This window comes from Orcinus orca, chromosome 16 (assembly GCF_937001465.1).
Source record: "Orcinus orca chromosome 16, mOrcOrc1.1, whole genome shotgun sequence".
NCBI lineage: Eukaryota > Metazoa > Chordata > Mammalia > Artiodactyla > Delphinidae > Orcinus > Orcinus orca.
The window spans coordinates 16,831,633-16,852,470 of record NC_064574.1 but is presented as its reverse complement, the minus strand read 5'-3'; the positions used below and the strand labels follow the sequence as shown (position 1 = coordinate 16,852,470).

The following is a 20,838-nucleotide window of genomic DNA, read 5'->3' as shown; positions in this document are numbered from 1 at the left end:
AAATGGATAAACAAACTGCGCTCAACCACACGATGGAATACTAGTCCGCAGTAAAAAGTAGCATGTTACTGAAACACACACCAACATGGGTGGATCTCAAAAACATGCCAAGGGAATGAAGCCGGAGACAAATCATATGATTCCAATGACATGAAAGCCTGGAAAAAACTAAACTATGGTGATAGAAAGCAGATCCGCTGCGCAGATCCACTGTGCAGGGGCACAAGGGAACTTGCTGAGTTGATGCAAATGTTCTGTATCTTGACTATGCTGGTGGTTACACAGGTGTAGACGTTTGTCAAGACTGTGCACCTCGGGGGGGTGGGGGTGGGGGTGTGATGAATTGGGCAATTGGGATTGACATGTATACACTGATGTGTATAAAATTGATGACTAATAAGAACCAGCTGTATGAAAATAAAATAAAATAAAATTCAAAAAAAAAGACTGTGCACTTAAAATGTGTTTTATTGCATGGAAATTATCCCTCAATAAAGTTGATTAGATAAATGAATAATTTGTAAATAAATTTTTAAGGAAAAAAAAAAACCCTACCCAGTACAGTGTCCTGCAAATATCCATCAGGAAATCCTGTCCACTCTACTTTCCAAGTGAATCTAGAATCTCGCCACGTCTCACCACCCCCATTGCTGCTAGATGGTAGCCCGAGCCACCATTATCTCCCTAACGCACCTATCAGAGGGGATTCTGTTCAAATATAATAAGCCAGATCACGACACTGCTCTGCTCCTTCTTACTCAGAAAAAAAGCTGAAGTCCTTAGTGACCCACAAGGCCCTACCTGATCTCATCCCCATCACTCCTCCATCCTTACTGCCTCCCATTCTCCCCTTTCCCTCACTTCACTCTAGCCACAGAGGCGGCCTTGCTGTTCTTCCCGCACACTAGCCATGGTCCTGCCTCAGGGCCTTTGCATTTGCTGTTTGCTCTGCCTAGAATGTTCTTCCTCCAGATATCTGCATGGCTCACTCCCTCACCATCTTCAAGCCTTTACTCAAATGTCATCTCCCTGAAGACTCCCTCACCACCCTATTTAAAATTATAACCCCCACCCAAGGTTTTTTCTTTTTATCTCCCTTCTTTGCTTTCTTTTTTCCTTCATAGCGTATCTAATATTACATATATTTTGCTTTTTCTTTTGTTTATTAACCTTCTCTCCTACTGGAATGTAAGTTCCACAAAGGCAGGGATTCCATTCTTTTTTGCTCACTGTTGTATCCTTAGTACCTAGAACAGTATCAAATAGGTACTCAATAAATATTTGCTGAATGAGTGAGTGAGTGAGTGAATAGCATGCACTTTCCAACTATTTTCTTTTCTTTCTGCTCTATCCATCTGAAAACAGGTCTGCGAAATGACCAGAGAGATATTTAATAGTTCCTATAAGGCTCACCGAAGATGACACAGCTAATAAACGCACAGAGTCAAAACTCACACCCATGTCTGGCTGTGCTCCTTCCAGAAGTCTCAGAAGAAAGAAGAAAAAAATATATAAATCAAAGTGGGAAGTGAGTGAGAAAAGAGCAGAGAAGATGGTAAACCAGAGAAAAGAAGGAAGACATATAATCTCGAGATTGGACAAGTTTGTGAAATTAAACCAACCAGTCTACCTTTGGCTTAAATTTGGCATGAGATGGGCTGACGTGGCCACTTTAAGCCCAGGAAAAACTGAGATTGCAACAGGAGAAGGGCTCTTGGCCTCCAGTTGGGGAGGAAATGGCCAGGCTATATTAGGAAACTTACGAGCAAGTGGCAAGAGGCACAAACACCCAGGGGAGGCTGGGAGTGATGGGGCCCTGGGAAGGGGGAAGAGCCAAGTGCTGGAGCCATCCCCTGCCTGACTCTCTAAGTCAGGACAGTTCTCTCTGGGGACAGGAAGAATGCATCCAAAGAGGGAGAGGAGGACCCACCCACAGCCATCTGGCTGAGAGGAGCCTCTATGTAAGGAAGCGCTTCCTAATACCCTTGGGGATGATCCCCTCACTGGGACTTGTAGACATTACAGGGCTTCCCACTGCCCGCAGGGTAAGGACCAAGGTTCTCAGCAGCCTACAAAGCCCAGAGTGGGCTGCCCCTGCCCACCTTTCCCGACTCTTTTTGAACGGCTCTCCAGTCACACTCGCCTTCCTACCTCAGGGCCTTTGCACATGCTTCCCTTCTTTTTCTTGGTGTGCTCTTCTCTCTCCTCCCCTGGCCAGCTTCTAGTGATATTTCAAGATTCAGCTTAAACCTGACTACATCCAGGATGATTTCCTGAGCCCTTCCCCCTGAGTACTACCACATGATGTCAGTACTTCTTCTGGGCATTGTGTGTAGTAGCAGCTAACTGATTATTATGATCATTTATTCACCTTAAGCCTTCCCTACCAAACTGTGGCTTCCAAGAGGGAAGGCATCATATCTAGCTTATTTGCTGTGATCTCAGCAACTAGCACAGTTCCCAGGCCTGAGGAAGCCGTGAGTTAACATCTGATGAATCTGGGAGGATTTTCTCCTGAATGACACCCTGCTGTTCTTTCAAGGGCAGGAACTGCATTTTTCTTTCCCCTCATGACTCAGCGCATGGTAAGTGCTCAGTAGGGACTGGCAGTGGCTACCGAGAATACTCACATCTAACTCTGGGAGTTACTGGGATATTTGTAAAAGGCTGGTGAAGTCTGTAACCATGGTAAATGTAGTCCTAATATACAGACCAGGCTCCCAAGTTTAATAAAACCTGAATATCGCCTTCTCCCTGCAATTCCCCTTCAGGTTTAGTATAGAATAACCTGGGTTTTAACCTTAACTCTGACACTGGATAGTTCTACAACATGCATAAGTTATTGAAACCCGGTAAGCCTCAGCTGTCCTATAACATGGAGGTAATGATACCTACTTTATATGGTTTTTCATTCATTCCTTTGAATCAGCGAGTATTTGCAGTGCACCCTGCATTCACTGGGCTAGGTGCTGGCGATGCAGTGTGAATAAATAGACGTGGTCCCTGCCCTCGAGGGGCTTGGAGTCTAGTGCCAGCAATAGACTGGATTTAATCAATCATCAGAAATAAACGTTAAGCAGCCCCAGCAGTGTGGTCCAGAGAGATGACGATCCAGATCTTGGTTGGCAGTGGAGTGGGGAGGGTTGGTTGACCAAAGATTAAGTGAACTCTATGTGAGGCAGCTAGCACATAGCAAGTGCTCAATAAAGGCTAGCTTTTTGGCAGGTCAGAGTCTTTGCTCAGAAAAGCTGGCAAAGGATTAACTGGGATTAACTGGGAAGATGAAGAGGAGCCAGGGAGGACAGAGAGAACTCAGAGGGAGAGAATGAGACCAGCTCTGGTTTTCTGCCTAGGTGTGTGTGCTGGTAAGAGAGCGGGCTGGTGGCCTGGAATGCCCGGCTTTCGCTGGTTTGGGAACACCCCTGAGTCGGGCCTCAGAACTTCTGTCCTTGAGAAGAACATTTGGGGGTCTGCTCATCAGTGAGACCTGCCTCCACACCCTCTAAACACACAGGATGGAGGAGTTTCTGGAAGCCACATCTATAGTTTAAGATCCACTTCCCAGGGCCAGAGATTATGACTTTGTTGATGTGGATACTGGAAAGCATCTCAGATGATTCTAATATGAATTCTGTAAAAGTTTTCCACTGACCTACAGTTAGCCACCATGCTCTGTTCCTCTGTTGTAAAACCTGCTAGCTGATGCCCTTAGCACCCTTATGTGCCTGGCCAGCAGCCTATGACCTAGCAAATCCACGCCTCTGTTCCCACATGTGGAACTGTGTGTTTATTTAAGACTGTTCCTAAACCTGTTTACCTCCATTGTACTCATTATTGAAATTTTGTTATTTATTAATATTTGTTCCCTAAACCAATGGACTATGAGTGTACAGAAGAAGAGTCTTACTTCTCCAAACACAAGCTGAATGTTTTTGGATGTTCACAGGGAGACAGTTCCTTAAAAATCACTCCCAAATTTGGCATGAATGGGATAACTATAAAAGGTTGGAACAAAATGATAGAAATCTAGATGTTTTCTACACTCGGACTACGTTGCAGTGTCTTTAATTTCTTGCTCCATTTTAAAGAAACCAACAGAAACTGGAAATTATAGATGATACGTTACAGGAATGGAAGACAGACAATGGGAAACTCTACTGCCATCATAAAAAAGGCTTTGCCGGGAATTCCCTGGTGGTCCAGTGGTCAGGAGTCTGTGCTTTCACTGCCTAGGGCCCGGGTTCGATCCCTGGTCGGGGAATTAAGATCCCACAAGCCGCGAAGCACAGTCTCTCTCTCCCCCCCAAAAAAAGCTTTGCCATCAAAAGATTAGTGAATGAAAAAGACTGAATATCTATACACTATACGTAAATGTGATATAAATGAAAATAAATGTCATAAGATATATAAATCATTTTAAAAATCTTTCTCTGATCTTACTAACATTCAGTTAACCAGCTTGCATTTGGTATTGATGACATCAGATAAGAGGGCTTCTGCAGTTTTAAACGTCAGTGTGAATACATTTGCTTTAACAAAGAGAAAGCAAGGGAAGGAAGACACCGAAAGGGTAATCAAAACTAAGTCTAGGAAAATAAGCAAGTAACCACACGCCAGCACCCTGACGTGTGACTTTCCCATAGGGTCTGAATCCAAGTTTTGGATGAGTTTAGTTAGGGCAAAACTGCACTTTTCATTCCTTCTCAGGAAAAGGATGCCTGTGGCCTGAGTCACTGGGGCCTCTATCCACTACCTGGTCTGCAGGAATCTTCCCAACGTGGTAGGTACTGCTCATCCAGTTCTGACCATAAGAGGCCAAACTGGAGGTGTATAGCCTGTGGAACATTTTCCTGGCTGTATAACTTAATAATCCATTAAGGCAGGATCTCCAAAACATGTGTTTCGCGAAACTGGTGTTAATGTATTTTATCATGGAAAAAAAGAAAAACAATTCTGAAGTCAAGACAGTTTGAGGAGGTTAAATGAAATGAGAGTGTTCCTGCCTGTGGGAGTTTGTCAGAACTCCTAAGGTGCTCCTGGGGACCATGAGTCTCCGTGAGGAGATGCTCGTTAATCAGAAGACCCTTCTTGCAGAACACCTGTCAGGGTTAGTATTCCTTGGAACCCACTTTGGGAAATGACCATAAGGCTCACATCAGTTTAACCTGGTGGGGTCAGGGGAGCAGGTATTATTGTACAGCTACTGTTGGTTGTTGCTTACCCAACAACAATTGTCCTCTTTGCTAATAGAGCCTTAATTTTTGTCCCAGGGTCCAGTATTCCTCCCATGGGACTCAGAGTAAGGTCTCCAATCCAGGGGCAAATCCTGATTGCTCTAAGTCAGGCATTCGGGAATTCCCTGGTGGTCCAGTGGTTAGGATTCAGTGCTTTCACTGCCAGGGCCCGGGTTCAGTCCCTGGTAGGGGAACTGAGATCCTGCAAGCTGCAAGGCACAGCCAAAAAAAACAAGGCCAGGCATTCAAGTCTATCTACCTTGCCAGTGATTGGATTAGACATGAGCATATGAACATGTGATGAACTCTGGCATTGAGACCTGAGGTAAGTCAGCAAAATGTGTGGGGCAAGGGAGACAAGAAAGAGTTCTTAGTTCTTCTGAAGAGATACTTGTGGAGAAACATACCCTCTTTTTCTGCTGGATGTTGTCGCATGTGGACATGACTCCTGGAGCTGTGGCAGCCATATTGGGACCATGAGGGGAACTAGCTGAGAACAAAACTGACACTCTGTGGATGGCAGAGCAAAAAGGTAGCAGGAAACTGGGTTCTTGCTGATGCTGTTGTGCCTCCAAATTAACCAGTCTTGAGACTTGCCTACCTCTGGATTCTTGTTTATGTGTGATTAGAAATATCCTTATTAAACAAGGTCTCTGCTGTCCAATACAGTAGCCATTAGATCCGTGTGGTTATTGAGCACTGAATTTAAAAGTTTTAGTACAGGGACTTCCCTGGTAGCGCAGTGGTTAAGAATCCGCCTCCCAATGCAAGCAACACAGGTTTGAGCCCTAGTCTGGGAAGATCCCACAAGCCTCAGAGCAACTAAGCCCACGTGCCACAACTACTGAGCCTGCGCTCTAGAGCCTGCGCACCTCAACAAAGAGTAGCCCCTGCTCGCCGCAACTAGGAAAGCCAGCGCACAGCAACGAAGACCCAGTGCAGCCAATGAATAAATAAATAAATGAATAAAAATAAAAAGATTTAGTACAACAAAGAATGTAAAATATCTCACTAATAATTACATATTGATTACATGTGGAAATTATAATATTTGGGGTAATGGGTTAAATAAAAGATGTGATTAAAATTCATTTCACCTTTTTAAATGTGGCCACTGGAAAATTTTAAATTATGTTTGGAGCCCATGTCATATTTTTGTTGGAAAGGGCTAGTTTAGGTCATCTGGAGTTAGGGTTTTCTGTTACTTGCAGACAGAAAAAAATATCCAAATAGATACAAGTATTAGCATTCTGATTTTACAGTGGGAAAAACTGACACTAAAAATGTAAATAGGGCTTCCCTGGTGGCGCAGTGGTTGAGAGTCCGCCTGCCGATGCAGGGGACGCGGGTTCGTGCCCTGGTCCAGGAAGATCCCACATGCCACGGAGCGGCTGGGCCCGTGAGCCATGGCCGCTGGGCCTGTACGTCCGGAGCCTGTGCTCCGCAGCAGGAGAGGCCACAACAGTGAGAGGCCCGCATACCGCAAAAAAAAAAAAAAAATGTAAATAACTTGCTCATGATCACACCAGTGTAGCCGTTGTTGGTGATCACAGTCAAGCATCCTGGCCAGTGCTTTCTCGTCTGTACCTCTAAGAACCTCAGAATACCTCTTACAAGTGAAAGGTTCAGAAACCCTCACCCAAACCTCAGCTCGGAAGAAAGCATGACCGTTTCAGAAACCCAAGGGGAGACAGAGAAGAGACCTGTGGGTCAGACCATGGATTCCGCCTCCAAATACAGAATGAATACTGAGAACACCATCCCCTCTGGCCGGTGACACCTGCCTATTTCTAGGAAACTGTCCAACTGTCAGTGTCCAACTGTCAGTGTCCCTAGGGGACTGAACAGAGATGGAGAGAAAGTAATCAGGAGTAGCTCCTCTCCAGAGGTCCCCACTGCCCATGGAAGTCCTTACCTGACAGTTCAGTGTCTTCATGACCTGGTCCCAGCTCACCTTCTCAGTTTTCCTCCCCAAATCCCCCAAAGCCTACTTTCAAAGCCACCTGCTTCAGAAACCTACCCAGGCCACCTTCCTTCCTCCAAACTCTCATCACTTCTTCCCACCCATGGCCGCTATCTTGTCTATATATTGTCTATTTTGTCCAACAGCCATCTCTGATCCTTCTCCAAGTCCTCTCACGTAGTCTTAGAAGATCTCAAGATCTTTGGGCAGGACCATGGAAGCGTCAACAATAGATTTCAGACAGAGTTTAAGATAGAGCATGGCAGGTAGGGGAGTGAGCGCCAGAAGAGTCCAAGGGTCACGGCTCTTGTCCAGGCACCCTAAATCAGATGAGGTAAACCAGGAATGCACATTGTGGTGAACACACGTGCCCATGCCATGGACAGCCACATAGATGCTCTTGACTATAGGGGACCCATCCCACCTTGATGAAGACCATGGATCCTGTGTCCCAGAGAGAGCAAGTCAAACCTGAGACATCTTTGGGAGCAGCAAAGAATAATGGAAATTGCTTGGGTTTTGGAAACAGACCTGACTCTGAATATCTCTTTAATCTCTCCCCACTTCCCTTTATCTCCACTCCGTCCATCTAGTGCAGGGCTGTGCCAATATTCCCTGGTTAACTACAGTAGCGTCTGCCCTGGTCTTTGCCTCCCCAGATACCCACTTCAATCCATGCTTCGCTGCCGCCAGAGTCATCTCCTTTGTAAGATGCAGATGTGATCAGGTTATCCCCACGTAAAACTTTGTGACGGCTTCCCAGTACCTTGAGGGAGGATTGTCCCCTAGGAAACATATTCTGAGACTGAGATTGCATGTGGGTGATTCTGGGGGGAGGCCTCTCAGGGCAAACAGCCGTAAGGAAGGAAGCAGGCTTCAATAAGTGGAAGAAGTTGAACAGTTGCAGCTAAAGCCTCACTGGATCCCATGGGGATCTCTGGAGCTGGTATGGCCCTTCAGAGTTGTCCAAAATCAAAGCAAGGAGGCTGGGTCTTTGCACTCCTGTATCCACTAGTCCTTAACTGTGGGTTACCCCCAGAGGGAGGCATCTCCTTTTGACAGAGGGCAGCGGCCAGCTATGAGCCGTCAGCAGCCCAAACTTCCCACAGCTGGGGAAAAGAGGACCCTGCTCCTGCGGTGTGTCTGAGGGTGTCCCACAGCATCTGCTGTAAGGATGAAATTCAAACTCTTCGTTGTGACCCACGAAGCCCTCTTGGCTTGGGCCCTGCCAACCCTCCAGCCTCATGTATCCCACTCTCTCTCCCAGTCTCTGTGCTCCCTCCTTTTCTTTTTTATTTATTTATTTATTTTTTCAGTACGCGGGCCTCTCACTGCTGTGGCCTCTCCCATTGCGGAGCACAGGCTCCGGACGCGCAGGCTCAGCGGCCACGGCTCACGGGCCTAGCCGCTCCGCGGCATGTGGGATCTTCCCGGACCGGGGCACGAACCCGCGTCCCCTGCATCGACAAGCGGACTCTCAACCACTGCGCCACCAGGGAAGCCCCCACATTTTCTTGAACACAGCATGCTCCGTTCCCACCTCCAAGCCTTTGCACTCAATATTCCTTTTCTCCGGCACCATGTGGTCCTCCCATCACCCATCCTTAAGATCTCAGCCTCAAGGCTAAGATCACTTCCTCAAGGAAGCCTTCTCTGATTACCCGACCAGACTAGGCTCACCCATTATCAGCTCATAAACCCTTCTACTTGCCCTTCAAATTATTTATCCCATGTTGTAATTAAATAACTGTCCAATGCTGGTCTCTGCTGTTAGAATGCACGCTCTTGAGGGCAGGGACCCAATGCCTTGCTCACCACAGCATCTCCAGCCCTCAGTGTGATGCCCAGAGAAGGCATCCAGCAGATACTGTCAAATGAGTACATGAGTACCTGGCCCTGGTCAAGTTCTTTTTGAGTCTATCTCTGCTCAGCAAAGGAAGCAAAGCAATTTTCCTTGCAGGGTTGCTGTGAGTGTCCTGTGAGTTATCTAGCAGAGACCTCAGACTCTCGATAAATGTTGGCTCCCTTCACTTCTTGGGAAAGGATTGCAGGGTGACCAGTCATCCCCGTTTGCCTGAGATTGAGGGGTTTCCCGAGAAACTTTAATACTTTCAGTACTAAAACCAGGACAGTTCCCAGGCAAACCGAGAGGGTTGGAAACTGGGAGGGTTGGTTGCCCTAAATTTGGGTGGGAAGGAGAGAAGTGCATTTCATATTAGCACGTTGTTCCTGGTATGCTGGTAAAACAGCTCTTTGGAAAAACAAACAACCCTGATTCATCGCGTCGGCCAATTTCCATCATCTAAATATTCCCACCCTGGCCAGTGAAGCTACCAGCGGTCGAACAGCCAGCTTGCAAAATTCCTGAAAACTTAACAATGGGCCGTCATGCACCAGTAGGAGCTGATGCCAGCGCCCCGTAGCTAATACAGACTGTCGCGTTCCTGATATCCACACATGCACAACAGGGTCATAGACAACCTCAACTCGGGGGTAAGTGAGAATATTTCAATCCCAAGAAAGGCACAGCTGGAATGGACCTTGAAGACCATCTAGTCCAAGGCAACAAGTCATCTGTCACATGGGCTACCACTTCCCCATCCTGTGTCCACAACAGACATTGTTAATCGATCATGATGCTGAATCCTAATAAGGCGGAGCAGTCTCCCCTCACCACCTCTCCGGGCAGCCACAGTCAAGTAGCTGATGTTGCATGTGCGAGAAATCGACTTACCTCCAGGAGTAAGTGTGCTTCAGCCCCTCATTATACAGGGTAGGAAGCTTAGGCACAGAGTGGTACAGGGACCTACCCAAAGCCACACAGCCAGGCAGTAGCTCAGCTGGGACTAAGGAACAGATCACCTGCCTTCCTTGCCCTTTCAATCCTGCTTTGCCTTGAAGAGCTGAATACCCCAGAGTGGGGCAGAATGAAGGGAACTCATTTGGGATCTGAGCCTAGATTCTGGGGGACTCTCCTTAGAGCCCCCAAACTCTCTTTGTACCCTGAAGGCTTCTTAACATGTCAGCATATAAACGTTTATGTGTTGCGGGGAGAGCACTTCTGAAAAACTTACAAAGTGGCACATGCCCATTGCATAAAATTCAAACAACAGAGGAGTATTTAAAATAAAAAACTCTTGTATTGTCTCCCCAGAGGTAATCACTGTTAACAATTTCAGTCCTTCCAGGACTTTTTCTACTTATTTACAAGCCTGTATATATCACAAGTGAACTAAAAGATTAGCTGCTCCCCACCCTAACACCGTCCCCCTGCAATAAATATTTGTCCAGTGGCTCTTGTTTGCTTAAAATGCCTTAGATTCCTTTCCATATGAGTATAGGTGGGTCTGTCTCTGTCCTTTCCCCCTCCCCCCGGCTGCGCCGTGCAGCATACTGGAATCTTAGTTCCCCGACCAGGGCTCGAACCCACGCCCCCTGCAGTGGAAGCTCAGAGTCTTAACCACTGGACCACCAGGGAAGTCCCTGTCTCTGTCTTTTTTTTTTCTCTCTCTCTCTTTTTAAACTTTTTTTTTTTATTGAGGTGTAGTTCTGCCTCGGTCTTTTTAATGGTTTTCGTACTTCCTGGCATGGTCTTATGAATTAATTGAACAGTCCCTTTGGGTGAGCATATAGATGCTCTTCCGTTTTTCCTGTAACAATCCCAAGGCCTTGCTCTCTGGCTCGCCTGCGAGGTGGTCCCGAAGTCCCTTCCTGTGGCCCCCAAATGCTACCTCCCATCAAAGCTCCACTGTCTCTGGTTTCGCAGGATCACCAACAGGGGATTAATCAGGTGACACTGAGCGGATGCTGACAGTCTTGGGGCCTCGGGGGAAGCATCTTTGCCAGGCCCTGGGTCAGCTCAACAGCGCTGAGGGCCTTGGAAGCCAGAAATAATTGAGTGTGGGGGAGGAAAGGGATCAAGGGGAGACAGCCTGGGCTCAGACCCCCCACTGGTTGCTCAGGGCTCCGACCCCCCACTGGTTGCTCAGGGCTCCCTGTCTGTGTGCACGCCCGCCCACAACCCTCACGCCCACGTGCCGTGTTTAACGGGCTTTGCTGACTCTCAGTATACAGCACCGAGCTCCTGACCTTCCCTCTTCAAACCCTCACCCTAGCTTAGCTCAGGGCAATGCCATCCTTTGTGGCTCAGGCCAAACCTTGGAAGCTTGCTTGACTCTTCTTTCTCTCACTCCCCCTATGCAATCTATCAGCCCAATCTTTCGGCTCCAGGTTCAAAACAGACCCAGAGTTCAACCACTTCTCCCCACCTCTGCTGATCCAGGTTGAAGGTCCAAACCATCGTCATGTCTCATTGCAATAGACACACTAATTGATCTCCCTGCTTCTACCCTTTCTGCACCACATCCTTGCCCCCAAACCGTCTCTGAACACAGTAGCCAAAGGAAGCCCTCTAAGCAAAGTCAGAGCATGTCACTTTTATAGCCCGCATTTTTCTCAGGGTAAAAGCCAGATTCTTACAATGGCCTACCAGGCCCTGCGTGAACTACCCTGTACCACACCTTCCCGGCAGGAATATTATATAGGGGATGCTGTGTCCTCTGTACATCCCAACAAAGGCCCCTATTGTCTGGTTGTCCTGTCATCAATGATGTGAAATTTGATCACTTTGTTAAGACGGTATTCACAAAGGATTCAAATTTAATTAAAAATAAAAGTAAGAAAAACATTGTGCGTGCCACACAGAGCATTTCCTGCAGGTTGCGGCCCACCCTCAGGCCTCAGGGTGTGGCCCCCATTCTACACGGTTCAAACAATGGTCAGCTGCACATGCTTGAATACCTCCAGGCACAAGGTGCTCACTACTCGCCTAGGGGGAGAGACTTCTGGAGTTCCCACTGCCCCTGGATCGCCCTCTCGATTCTGCCAGGCGGGTCCGGGTCAGTCGACTCCCAGTTATGCAGGAGTAAGTAGGGGCCTTGGTCTTGACCAGACCCAAAGCCCACCTACTCTGTGGCTCTGGCTTGGGAAAGGAAAGGAGAGAACAGGGGCGGCCCTCTGGTCTACGGCAGGAAGCAAGCCTGTCTCCCTCACCCCACACCCCGCCCTCAACCAGGGCCCTTAGAAAATGAGACTGGACATTCCTCACAAAGGTGTGGCAGCCAGGGCTGGTCCAAGCAACAGCTGCTGGGGACATGAAATTAGCAGGCCCTGGAAGCAAGCCAGCTCGATGAATGCCAAGGGCCTGGCCTTGGACAGGGGTACGTCTGGGGAGATTTGGCCAACTGGACACATGCATCCCAGAAAACAAGGCTGCAGAGAGGACTAGTGACATCCACTTCCCTGTCTCACTGAGGGTCCACTCTGCTCCCCTGGAGTCCCGGATAAATGCCAAGAAGCTGCTGTGACAGCAGCCCAGATGACTATCATGCTGACCCCCTGGCTGTGAACTGGGACATGAGATTTTCAAGATGAGGTTAGATTATGCTGATCCTACATTCGAAATGGAATCATGCCTGACTTGGGTTCCATCTACACTGGCAGGACCCAAGGCAGAACTAAGCAAAGTCTTGGCTTATTTAAGTGCTCCAAAATCAAAAGCTAGGTTTTGTACTGAAATATCCTTCCCCAAACGGAGGCAGGTGTGGTTCAGGCCATCCTGAATTAGTTCGCCCTTTGGACTGTGAAAGAAACACAGAAAAGAGAATATATGTTTCAGCATTTCCTCTGTGCCAGGCATCCTGCTAAGTCCTTTTTATGTATTATCTCATTTCATTGTTTCAATCACATTTTGAGGGAGATTTTGACATCCCTGATGGAAAAAAGGAAATGGAAGGTGAAAGAGATCACATGATACGCTTATGTTTGTAGACTTAAGAAGTGGTCCCACTGGGATTTGGACCCAGATCTGGCTACTCTAAGCCCCAAGTGTTTAAGTAACACAGGCTTCCTTTAGTCCCATCAGATTCTCTTAGGACTTCTACACTTGAGTTTTAATAGCAATCAAGAAATTCTAAATTAAAAGACATTCTTTTTAAATCTGAAAAACAACCCCCCCCAAAAAAAATTCCACCAAAACTAAGAAATTAATTTAGCAAGGTGAAAGGATTGAAAAAGCAGTGAACAATTGGAACAATGAAATTTAAAATGCCATTTATAATATCATAAAAAAGTAAAATACTCGTTAATTTTATCAAAAAAAAAGTGCAAGACATTGAAAACTCTAAAACTTTGCCAAACAAAATTAAAGAAGACCTAAATAAATAGGAATATATACCATGTCCATGATTGGAAGGCTCACCGCTGTTCAGATGTCCATTCTCTCCAAATTGATGTGTCGATCAAATGCATTTTTTCTGTAATTATTTTACTCATAATCACACAATAAATGAATGTAACGAATGCATCAGTATGAACAATGCAGCACATTTTTAGAAAACTAACTAGGATCCAAGAAAATGGAAAAAAAGAATTTAAAAAGCAACAAGACAGTTTCCATAGATGGGTCTCTTAAATTCTCTAGTGAAGAGATAATACAGTCACTCCTTTACAAATTGCCTTTGGTTCTTATGCTTATCTTAATTGTGAAGTTGTGCCGAATCTACTTCAGCAAAACCCATCAACTGCATTTTTAATCAAATTTCCATCAGGCATTTTTAGTAGAAATTGACAACCTGATTTTATCATCTATATAGAAATGGAAATGATCTAGAATAACCGACATGGTCTTGAACAAGGAGAGCAAAGTTGGAGGATTTACTCTGATTTAAAAACTTGTTTTAAAGCTCCACGAACCAAGGCAGTGTGATATTGGCACAAAGATAGACACATAGATCAATAGAAACGATATTCCTTTGCAGAGCAAATATGTAAAGAAATATGGAGGTTAAGTTGCTTCGTGGAACCCATATCACAGGCCCAGATAATGTGACATCAGGTATTATTCAGGCCTCTAGCCTGGCAAATTCATTTAGCTCCCATGTTCAGAGTCAATTGGGCTAAAATGAGCTTAAGTCATCAGCTTTGGGAAGGATAAAGAAATCTGTGTCCAGAGCATAGAAGGTTGTGTTTTTGACCCAGGTCTCATACTTAAACATAAAAATATCAGTGTTTCAGTATGTAATAATAATAATAAGAGCACTAACCACATGCCTAAAACTGTTCTAAGTATTTTAAGTATTCAGTGCATCATTTAATTCTCTCAACAAGAGAGAACAATAATTCTATCAATAATATCTCATAAAAGAGAAAAGAGCAAGTACAGCATATAGGAAGAGAAATATTGTTTCATGATGATTTGCTCCAGTTTTATGTTTTTGTGTGTGTGTGCATGGAATTACAATGAGAAATACGTATCTTAAGGTGGGCTGTGGTCATAAAAATTTGAAAGCCGCTAGTGTAGTAGATGAGAGAGTTGTTAAGAAGCCTCAATAATAAATTGGGAGCCTGGGATTGACATATACACACTACTATATATAAAAGAGATAACTAATAAGAACCTGCTGCAAAGCACAGGGAACTCTACTCTGTATTACAGATTATGTATAGTCTGTAATGGACTATATGGGAAAGGAATCTCTAAAAAAAGGGTGGATATATGTATATGTATAACTGATTCACTTTGCTGTACACCTAAAACTAACACAACATTATAAATCAACTATACTCCAATAAATATTTTTTTAAAAGACCCACTACTGGGCATATACCCAGAGAAAACCATAATTCAAAAAGACACATGCACCCCAATGTTCATTGCAGCACTGTTTACAATAGCCAGGTCGTGGAAGCAACCTAAATGCCCATCGACAGACGAATGGATAAAGAAGATGTGGTACATATATACCATGGAATATTACTCAGCCATAAAAATGAACGAAATTGGGTCATTTGTAGAGACGTGGATGGACCTAGAGTCTGTCATACAGAGTGAAGTAAGTCAGAAAGAGAAAACCAAACATCATATATTAATGCATATATGTAGAATCTAGAAAAATGGTACAGATGAACCGGTTGGCAGGGCCGAAATAGAGACACAGATGTAGAGAACAAACACATGGACACCAAGGGGGAAAAGCCGGGGTGGCAGGGTGGGGTGGTGGTGGGATGAACTGGGAGATTGGGATTGACATGTATACACTAATATGTATAAAATAGATAGCTAGTAAAAATATATATATATAAAATTATGTTAAGGAAAAATAAAAAATAAACCTCACTAATATAATGAACGTATGATTCTTAGCACAGAGCCTGAGAGATAAAGACTAGTAAAGACTCCGTAAATGGTAGAGACAGTTATTACTATTGTCACAGAGCCTGATAAAAACTAGTAAACACTCAACAAATGGTCAAGACCATTGCTACTACTGTCACGGCCAGCTTCATGGGCATTTAACCGGTGTAGTCACACAGGACCCTGCTCAGAAGGGTCCTGAACATGGCTTAATGCTCTCTTGTCACCATCTTGAAATTCTTACTGATTTTGAAGAAGGGGCCCACGTTTTCATTTTGCACTGTGTCCCTCAAATTATGTAGCCAGTCCTGATTATTTTGTATAGTTGTCTGTCATTTATTAAAATACTGATTCATCATATGTATAAAATATTTAATTATCACTTACAACGATCAAATGCCATCTCTGCCTCTTATCAGCTAGAGGACCATGAGAGAATACTTACTATCTGTCTCAGTTTCCTCTTCTATAAAAGAGGGGTAACAATAGTACTTCCCCGTAAGGTTACCGTGAAATTTTAAATAACATAACACATGCCACGTATCAAGATCAGCACCTGGCACACCCTTCCTACTCCGAAAATGTTCACTATTATTATTAACTTCCTGAAAAAAAGGCAACCTTGGGCTTGGTTTTTCCTACTGCACATTTTGGGGAGGGGATTATTGAACTAGACCCATGGTTCTGGAATTTATCTGAGCACCAGATTACTTGGAGAATCTGATGGCTCTTTGAGGAAATACCTCCCAGAAAAACACAGATAGTCCACGCACATATGCACACATCTTGCCTGCAGTTTCAGGCCATTTATGGGCCTCTGAGGCCAAGGCTCAGGCCCAGGTCAAGATCCGAGGAAAGCAAAGATCACTAGTTGCCCTTCTAGTCCTGGAGTCTGTGGGTCTCTGGGGAGGAAACCGCCAGGCAGCACGTTACTACTTAAGGACCTGGTGTATGCAGGCTTTGGGCTTTTAAGTCAGCAGCTATTTTTAGCTTTGCTATATATGGCCAGGGGAGGAATGTGGGGCTATAGGCAGGGGAGGGGGTGCCAGGAGGCTGAGGGCAGAGTTTGGGAGGCTGGAGCTCCTTTGCCTTGACCACCTGACCCTTCCCACCAAAGAATTGGAGCTTAACTTCCAGCCAAAGCAACAAGCATGGGGAAGAGAGAAGGTCTGTGGATTTAGGAGTGGCAGGGGCTTCCATGAAGATGCCAGGTCAAGTCACTTTAGAACAGTGATATTCATATTTTTTTGACCGTGACGTGCAGTAAAAAATATATATGTTTGAATCATGACACAATCATAAACACATTTTTTTGCCCATGATGAATAATTTATTAATCTACCATGAAATCATGAAAATAATAATGTGCGAATTTTCTATATTGTTGAATTTAATTTAAAGGGTCATCTTTTATTCCTGATTAAGTACTTTGTGTGGAGATATTAGTAGACGGTAATCATCAATGTAGAAACACAGACATTTTAATACACACACAATATATATACATATATCCATATATGTATATATATACATATATCTCCAACTGAACAAACATTTCAGGAAACAATACTTTATCTCATTCTCTATGAAACACTTTGATGTTTTCTATTCTGCTCTGTTCTATTCTATTCTTTCATTTTTTAAAATGCAGGTCATGACCCAATAAATTGATTTTGCCAATGAGTCAACATCTCCAGTTTGGGTTTGGAGCAGGCAGACACCTGTAACATTGGACTGCAAGGTAAGGTAGGGAGTGGAGGAAAGGGGACATATTATCGCTTAGCTCAGTACTTCTCAAAACTGGGGATAAGATGAAGGTTTCAGCTTGATATCTGCTGGATGGCAAGCTTTGGACCTCAGAGTCTTTGTACACTGTTCTCTCCACCTGGAGCACGTGTCCTCCACCCTTGTCACCTGGTTCACTCTGGTACTTCAGAGCTCCACTTGCCACTTATTCCAGGAAGCCTCCCTGATTGCCTCAGTCTGGTTAGCTGCCTGCTTCTTGCTCCCTTAGTCCCTGGCACATCCCTGCTTGGCACCCGACACATTTTTTCTTAGATTCTCTGGAAGGCAGGAACCTTTCCCATCCTGTTCATTTCTACACCCTCCTCACCACCCGCCTACCACCCACCCAGTGTAGCGTAGCACTGGCTTCCTAATAATCACTCAGTAAATATTTATTGAATGAATTGATGATAGTTAATAGTAATAATGGCAACTACACATTTATCGCATGAGAAATCTTAGGAGAGATCAGTATAAATCCATTTTAGGGATGAGGAAACTAAAGCTCCAAGAGATCAAATAATATGATGGGGGAGGGGAATAATCCAGCGTTGCCTGACTCCCAATGGTACCTAATCACAGGATCTTATTTGTCCACATTCCCCTCAACACTGTCCAGGATGGGGCAAAGGGCAGGTCCTTAACAACCCCTGGGAGACCTGATGACAGGTTGATTAAAGAGATTTTCCGAAGCAGTGGCCACATCTAATTTTGGAGGGTTGCACTCGTAGGAGAGGATCTATGAGGTTTCCAGGCCCCCTGGATGTGGGGCTGTCTCATTCGGGAGGAGAGTCTGGGCTTCTGACAAACCAGGGAGGCAGGCCTTCCGATGACACACGTTTCTAGGCTCCTGGACACACTTAGGCTAAAACCCAAGGCCCTGCAAGTGTGTGTGACCTGGCCCATGCCTGCCACTCCAGCGGCAGCCCCATCAGCCCGGCCTGTTCCGCTCAGTCACGCGGATCCCGCCGCTCCGGTGTTCTTGCTGTCCTCACCCATGCCGAGCCCAGTCCTGCCTCAGAGCCTTTGCAGTCGCCATTCCCTCTGCCTGGGATCTTCCCTCCCTCTCTAGTCCTCTCCACCCTACTTCTCAGGAACTCCCCATCCAAAAACATCACCCTCTTCCTTCTCTGCTATTTTTTTCATAACACTAGTAACTTCTGGAAATTGCATATATGTTTGTTTTCCGGTTTATTTCTGTCTTCTTCACCAGACAGGGAAGTCCCTGAGGACTATGCTTGCTCACTGCCTTGGCCCCTAGCACTCACTGTGGGAGGGTGCCTGACACATAGTTGGTGATCCATGAATGAATGAATGGGTTTCCCCCGTTTTAGACATCTTGGGACATCGACCTCTAGTTTCCCAGAAATGTGTGTCCCTGCGACTCACATCCAGGCCCCCAACACACACAAACCGTGGTTTGGGGAGGGGAAAGAAGGAACTTTCAGCACGTGCGTACTTGTACCATTTTGCATGGATAACTGATGTCCAGCAAGCATGCAAGGATTATCTCCATCTGGTAATTGGAGAATCTGAAGCTTGCTCTCTGCTTGTCCCCAGTGTGTAGTGTAGTGTCCGGCATAAACATCTGGTGAACTTAATTGCACTGAATTGCAGAGGTTCCGCAAACTGCTCAAGGTCACCAAATTAGGAAACGTGGAGCCAGATTTTGTTCAATTCCAGCCAGGGTTGCGTGGCCACCATAGTGCCATAGAAACTCCAGGGACACAACCTGTTAACATCCAGAGGCATTCGAGGGTGGGCCCTCAGACATTCACCAGTTGGGAGCCCAGTCAGGAGCCCATCCTGCACCTGAGGCCATTCTCTATCTGCTTCTCAAACATAATTTTCCCATCAAGGTTCAGTTCAGATGTCACCTCCTCGAAAGCATCCCCTGATCTCCTCAAATCTAACTTCTCTTTTCTGCCACAGCACTCTGTGAATACTTGTGTATAATTGTTTGTCCACAAGCCTATCTTTGAACCCATGGTATGTATCTTGTTCCTCTTTATGTCGAACCCTTTTTACAGTGCCTGGTGAATAGGTGGTACTACAGGAATATGCACTGAACGAAAGGATACTTGGATGGATGGGTGGATGGATGGATGGATGGATGGATGGATGGATGGATGGATGGACAAATGGGTGGATGAATGAATGACTGGAAGAACAGATAAATGGATGGATGGATGGATAACTGGGTGGATGGAAGGATGAATGGATATGTGGACAGATGAATGGGTGGATGGATGGATGAATGGATGAGTGGGTGGATAGATGGATGAATGGGTATGTGGGTGGATGGGTGAGTGGGTGGGGGGATGGATGGATGAATGAATGAATGAATACTTCATGATCTATTGATTGAAAATAATTTTCATGGCAAAGTTGACATTAGACACCAATTCTTCTGGAGCATATTCCACACCTGATGGTACACCCAGCATGCAACAGTAGCAGTAGTGTCTTACTGAACGTGTATTTCTATGGCAGGCCTTGCATTAGAAGCACTTCTGCCAATCCTCTCAATAGCTCCGTTATTGACCCCACTTTACTAACAAGGAAATAGATGCAGACAGAGGCGGAGCCGCTTGCCCGAAGCCACACAGCAGATAACGTCCTGGCACCTCTGATCTGGTGCTGTACTGACCCTGGATCTTCCCACCCACCACCCATCTTCCTCACCCTGCCTGGCCCCTCCCCCAGGTCCGCAGGCCCCAGGCTGGGCTCACCTCCGTCTGCATAGGTCTCCGTGCCGTAGCCGTCCTGCAGGCCATTGTTCCAAGTGCCCTCATACTTGGCACCGCTACTGCTGCTCTGCCGGGTTCCGTAGCGTCCCTTGAAGCCGTGCGTCCACTCGCCCTTGTACAGCCAGCGTCCCTTGGTCTCTATGCCCAGCCCATGCCGTTTGCCCTGGCTCCAGTATCCCTCGAAGGTGTTTCCGCTGGGCCAGGTATACACACCCGCCACTTCAAAGCCAAAGTTCCAGGAGCCCGAGTATTCGCCCTGGCCCTTGGGGCCCGTGCACAGTCCGTGCCCGTGGGCCTTTCCCCCCTCCCAGCCCCCGCAGTACGCCCCGCCATCATCAAAGTCAAAGCGGCCCCCGCTCATCTCATCGTAGCCCCTGACCACCTCACCGTCCTCCAGCTTCGGGGGAGAGGGCAATGGGGGGGGGGGCAACGACTCTCTCCAAGCAGCTCAGGGCCGCCCCCTCCCCGGACTCACTGCGCCCCTGGAGGGGGTAAGCAAGATGCCACCCGAGGCTGAAGGAACCCAGGAGCCAAGTCAGCACTGGGTCGGCTGGTCAGTGCCATGCCTGGGAGGCCCCCACTCACTCAGCCAGAGGAAGGCTGCCAGCTGGGAAGGAAGTGGGAAGGAGAGGTTCAAAGTGTCCACGGAGTGTCCCAAACCTGGCTTCCATGGAGTCAAAGGAAAAACGGTGTGATCCCTTTAAGAAGTGCAGTGAAAGGGGTGGGGTGGAGGGGTCCCCAGTCCGTTTTCAAAGAGGAGAAATTCCCCCTCGGTGACAACCCCCAGCCCGAGGCTGAATTCCTGCAGCCGGCTGGCCCCCTTCTCCTCCACCCCCGGTGGGTGTGCAGGGCTGTGATTCTCCCACCCCTGCCCCGCCCCTCTCCAATCCTGCCCTCCTCCTGGGATGGAAA

General features: G+C 46.4%; 2 protein-coding genes across 2 annotated transcripts in view; both read right to left on the bottom strand.

Moving 5' to 3' along the window:
- The window catches only part of JPH2 (junctophilin 2), a 59,807-nt gene extending 39,055 nt beyond the window's left edge, over window positions 1–20,752 (bottom strand). The window contains exon 1 of the mRNA XM_033433921.2: window positions 19,909–20,752. Coding sequence (XP_033289812.2) covers window positions 19,909–20,287 — 379 coding nt within the window. The 5' untranslated portion in view covers window positions 20,288–20,752. The remainder of the gene's footprint in view (window positions 1–19,908) is intronic.
- SERINC3 (serine incorporator 3) overlaps window positions 1–20,838 on the bottom strand; it is a 379,749-nt gene that overhangs the window by 121,643 nt on the left and 237,268 nt on the right. The window lies entirely within an intron of this gene.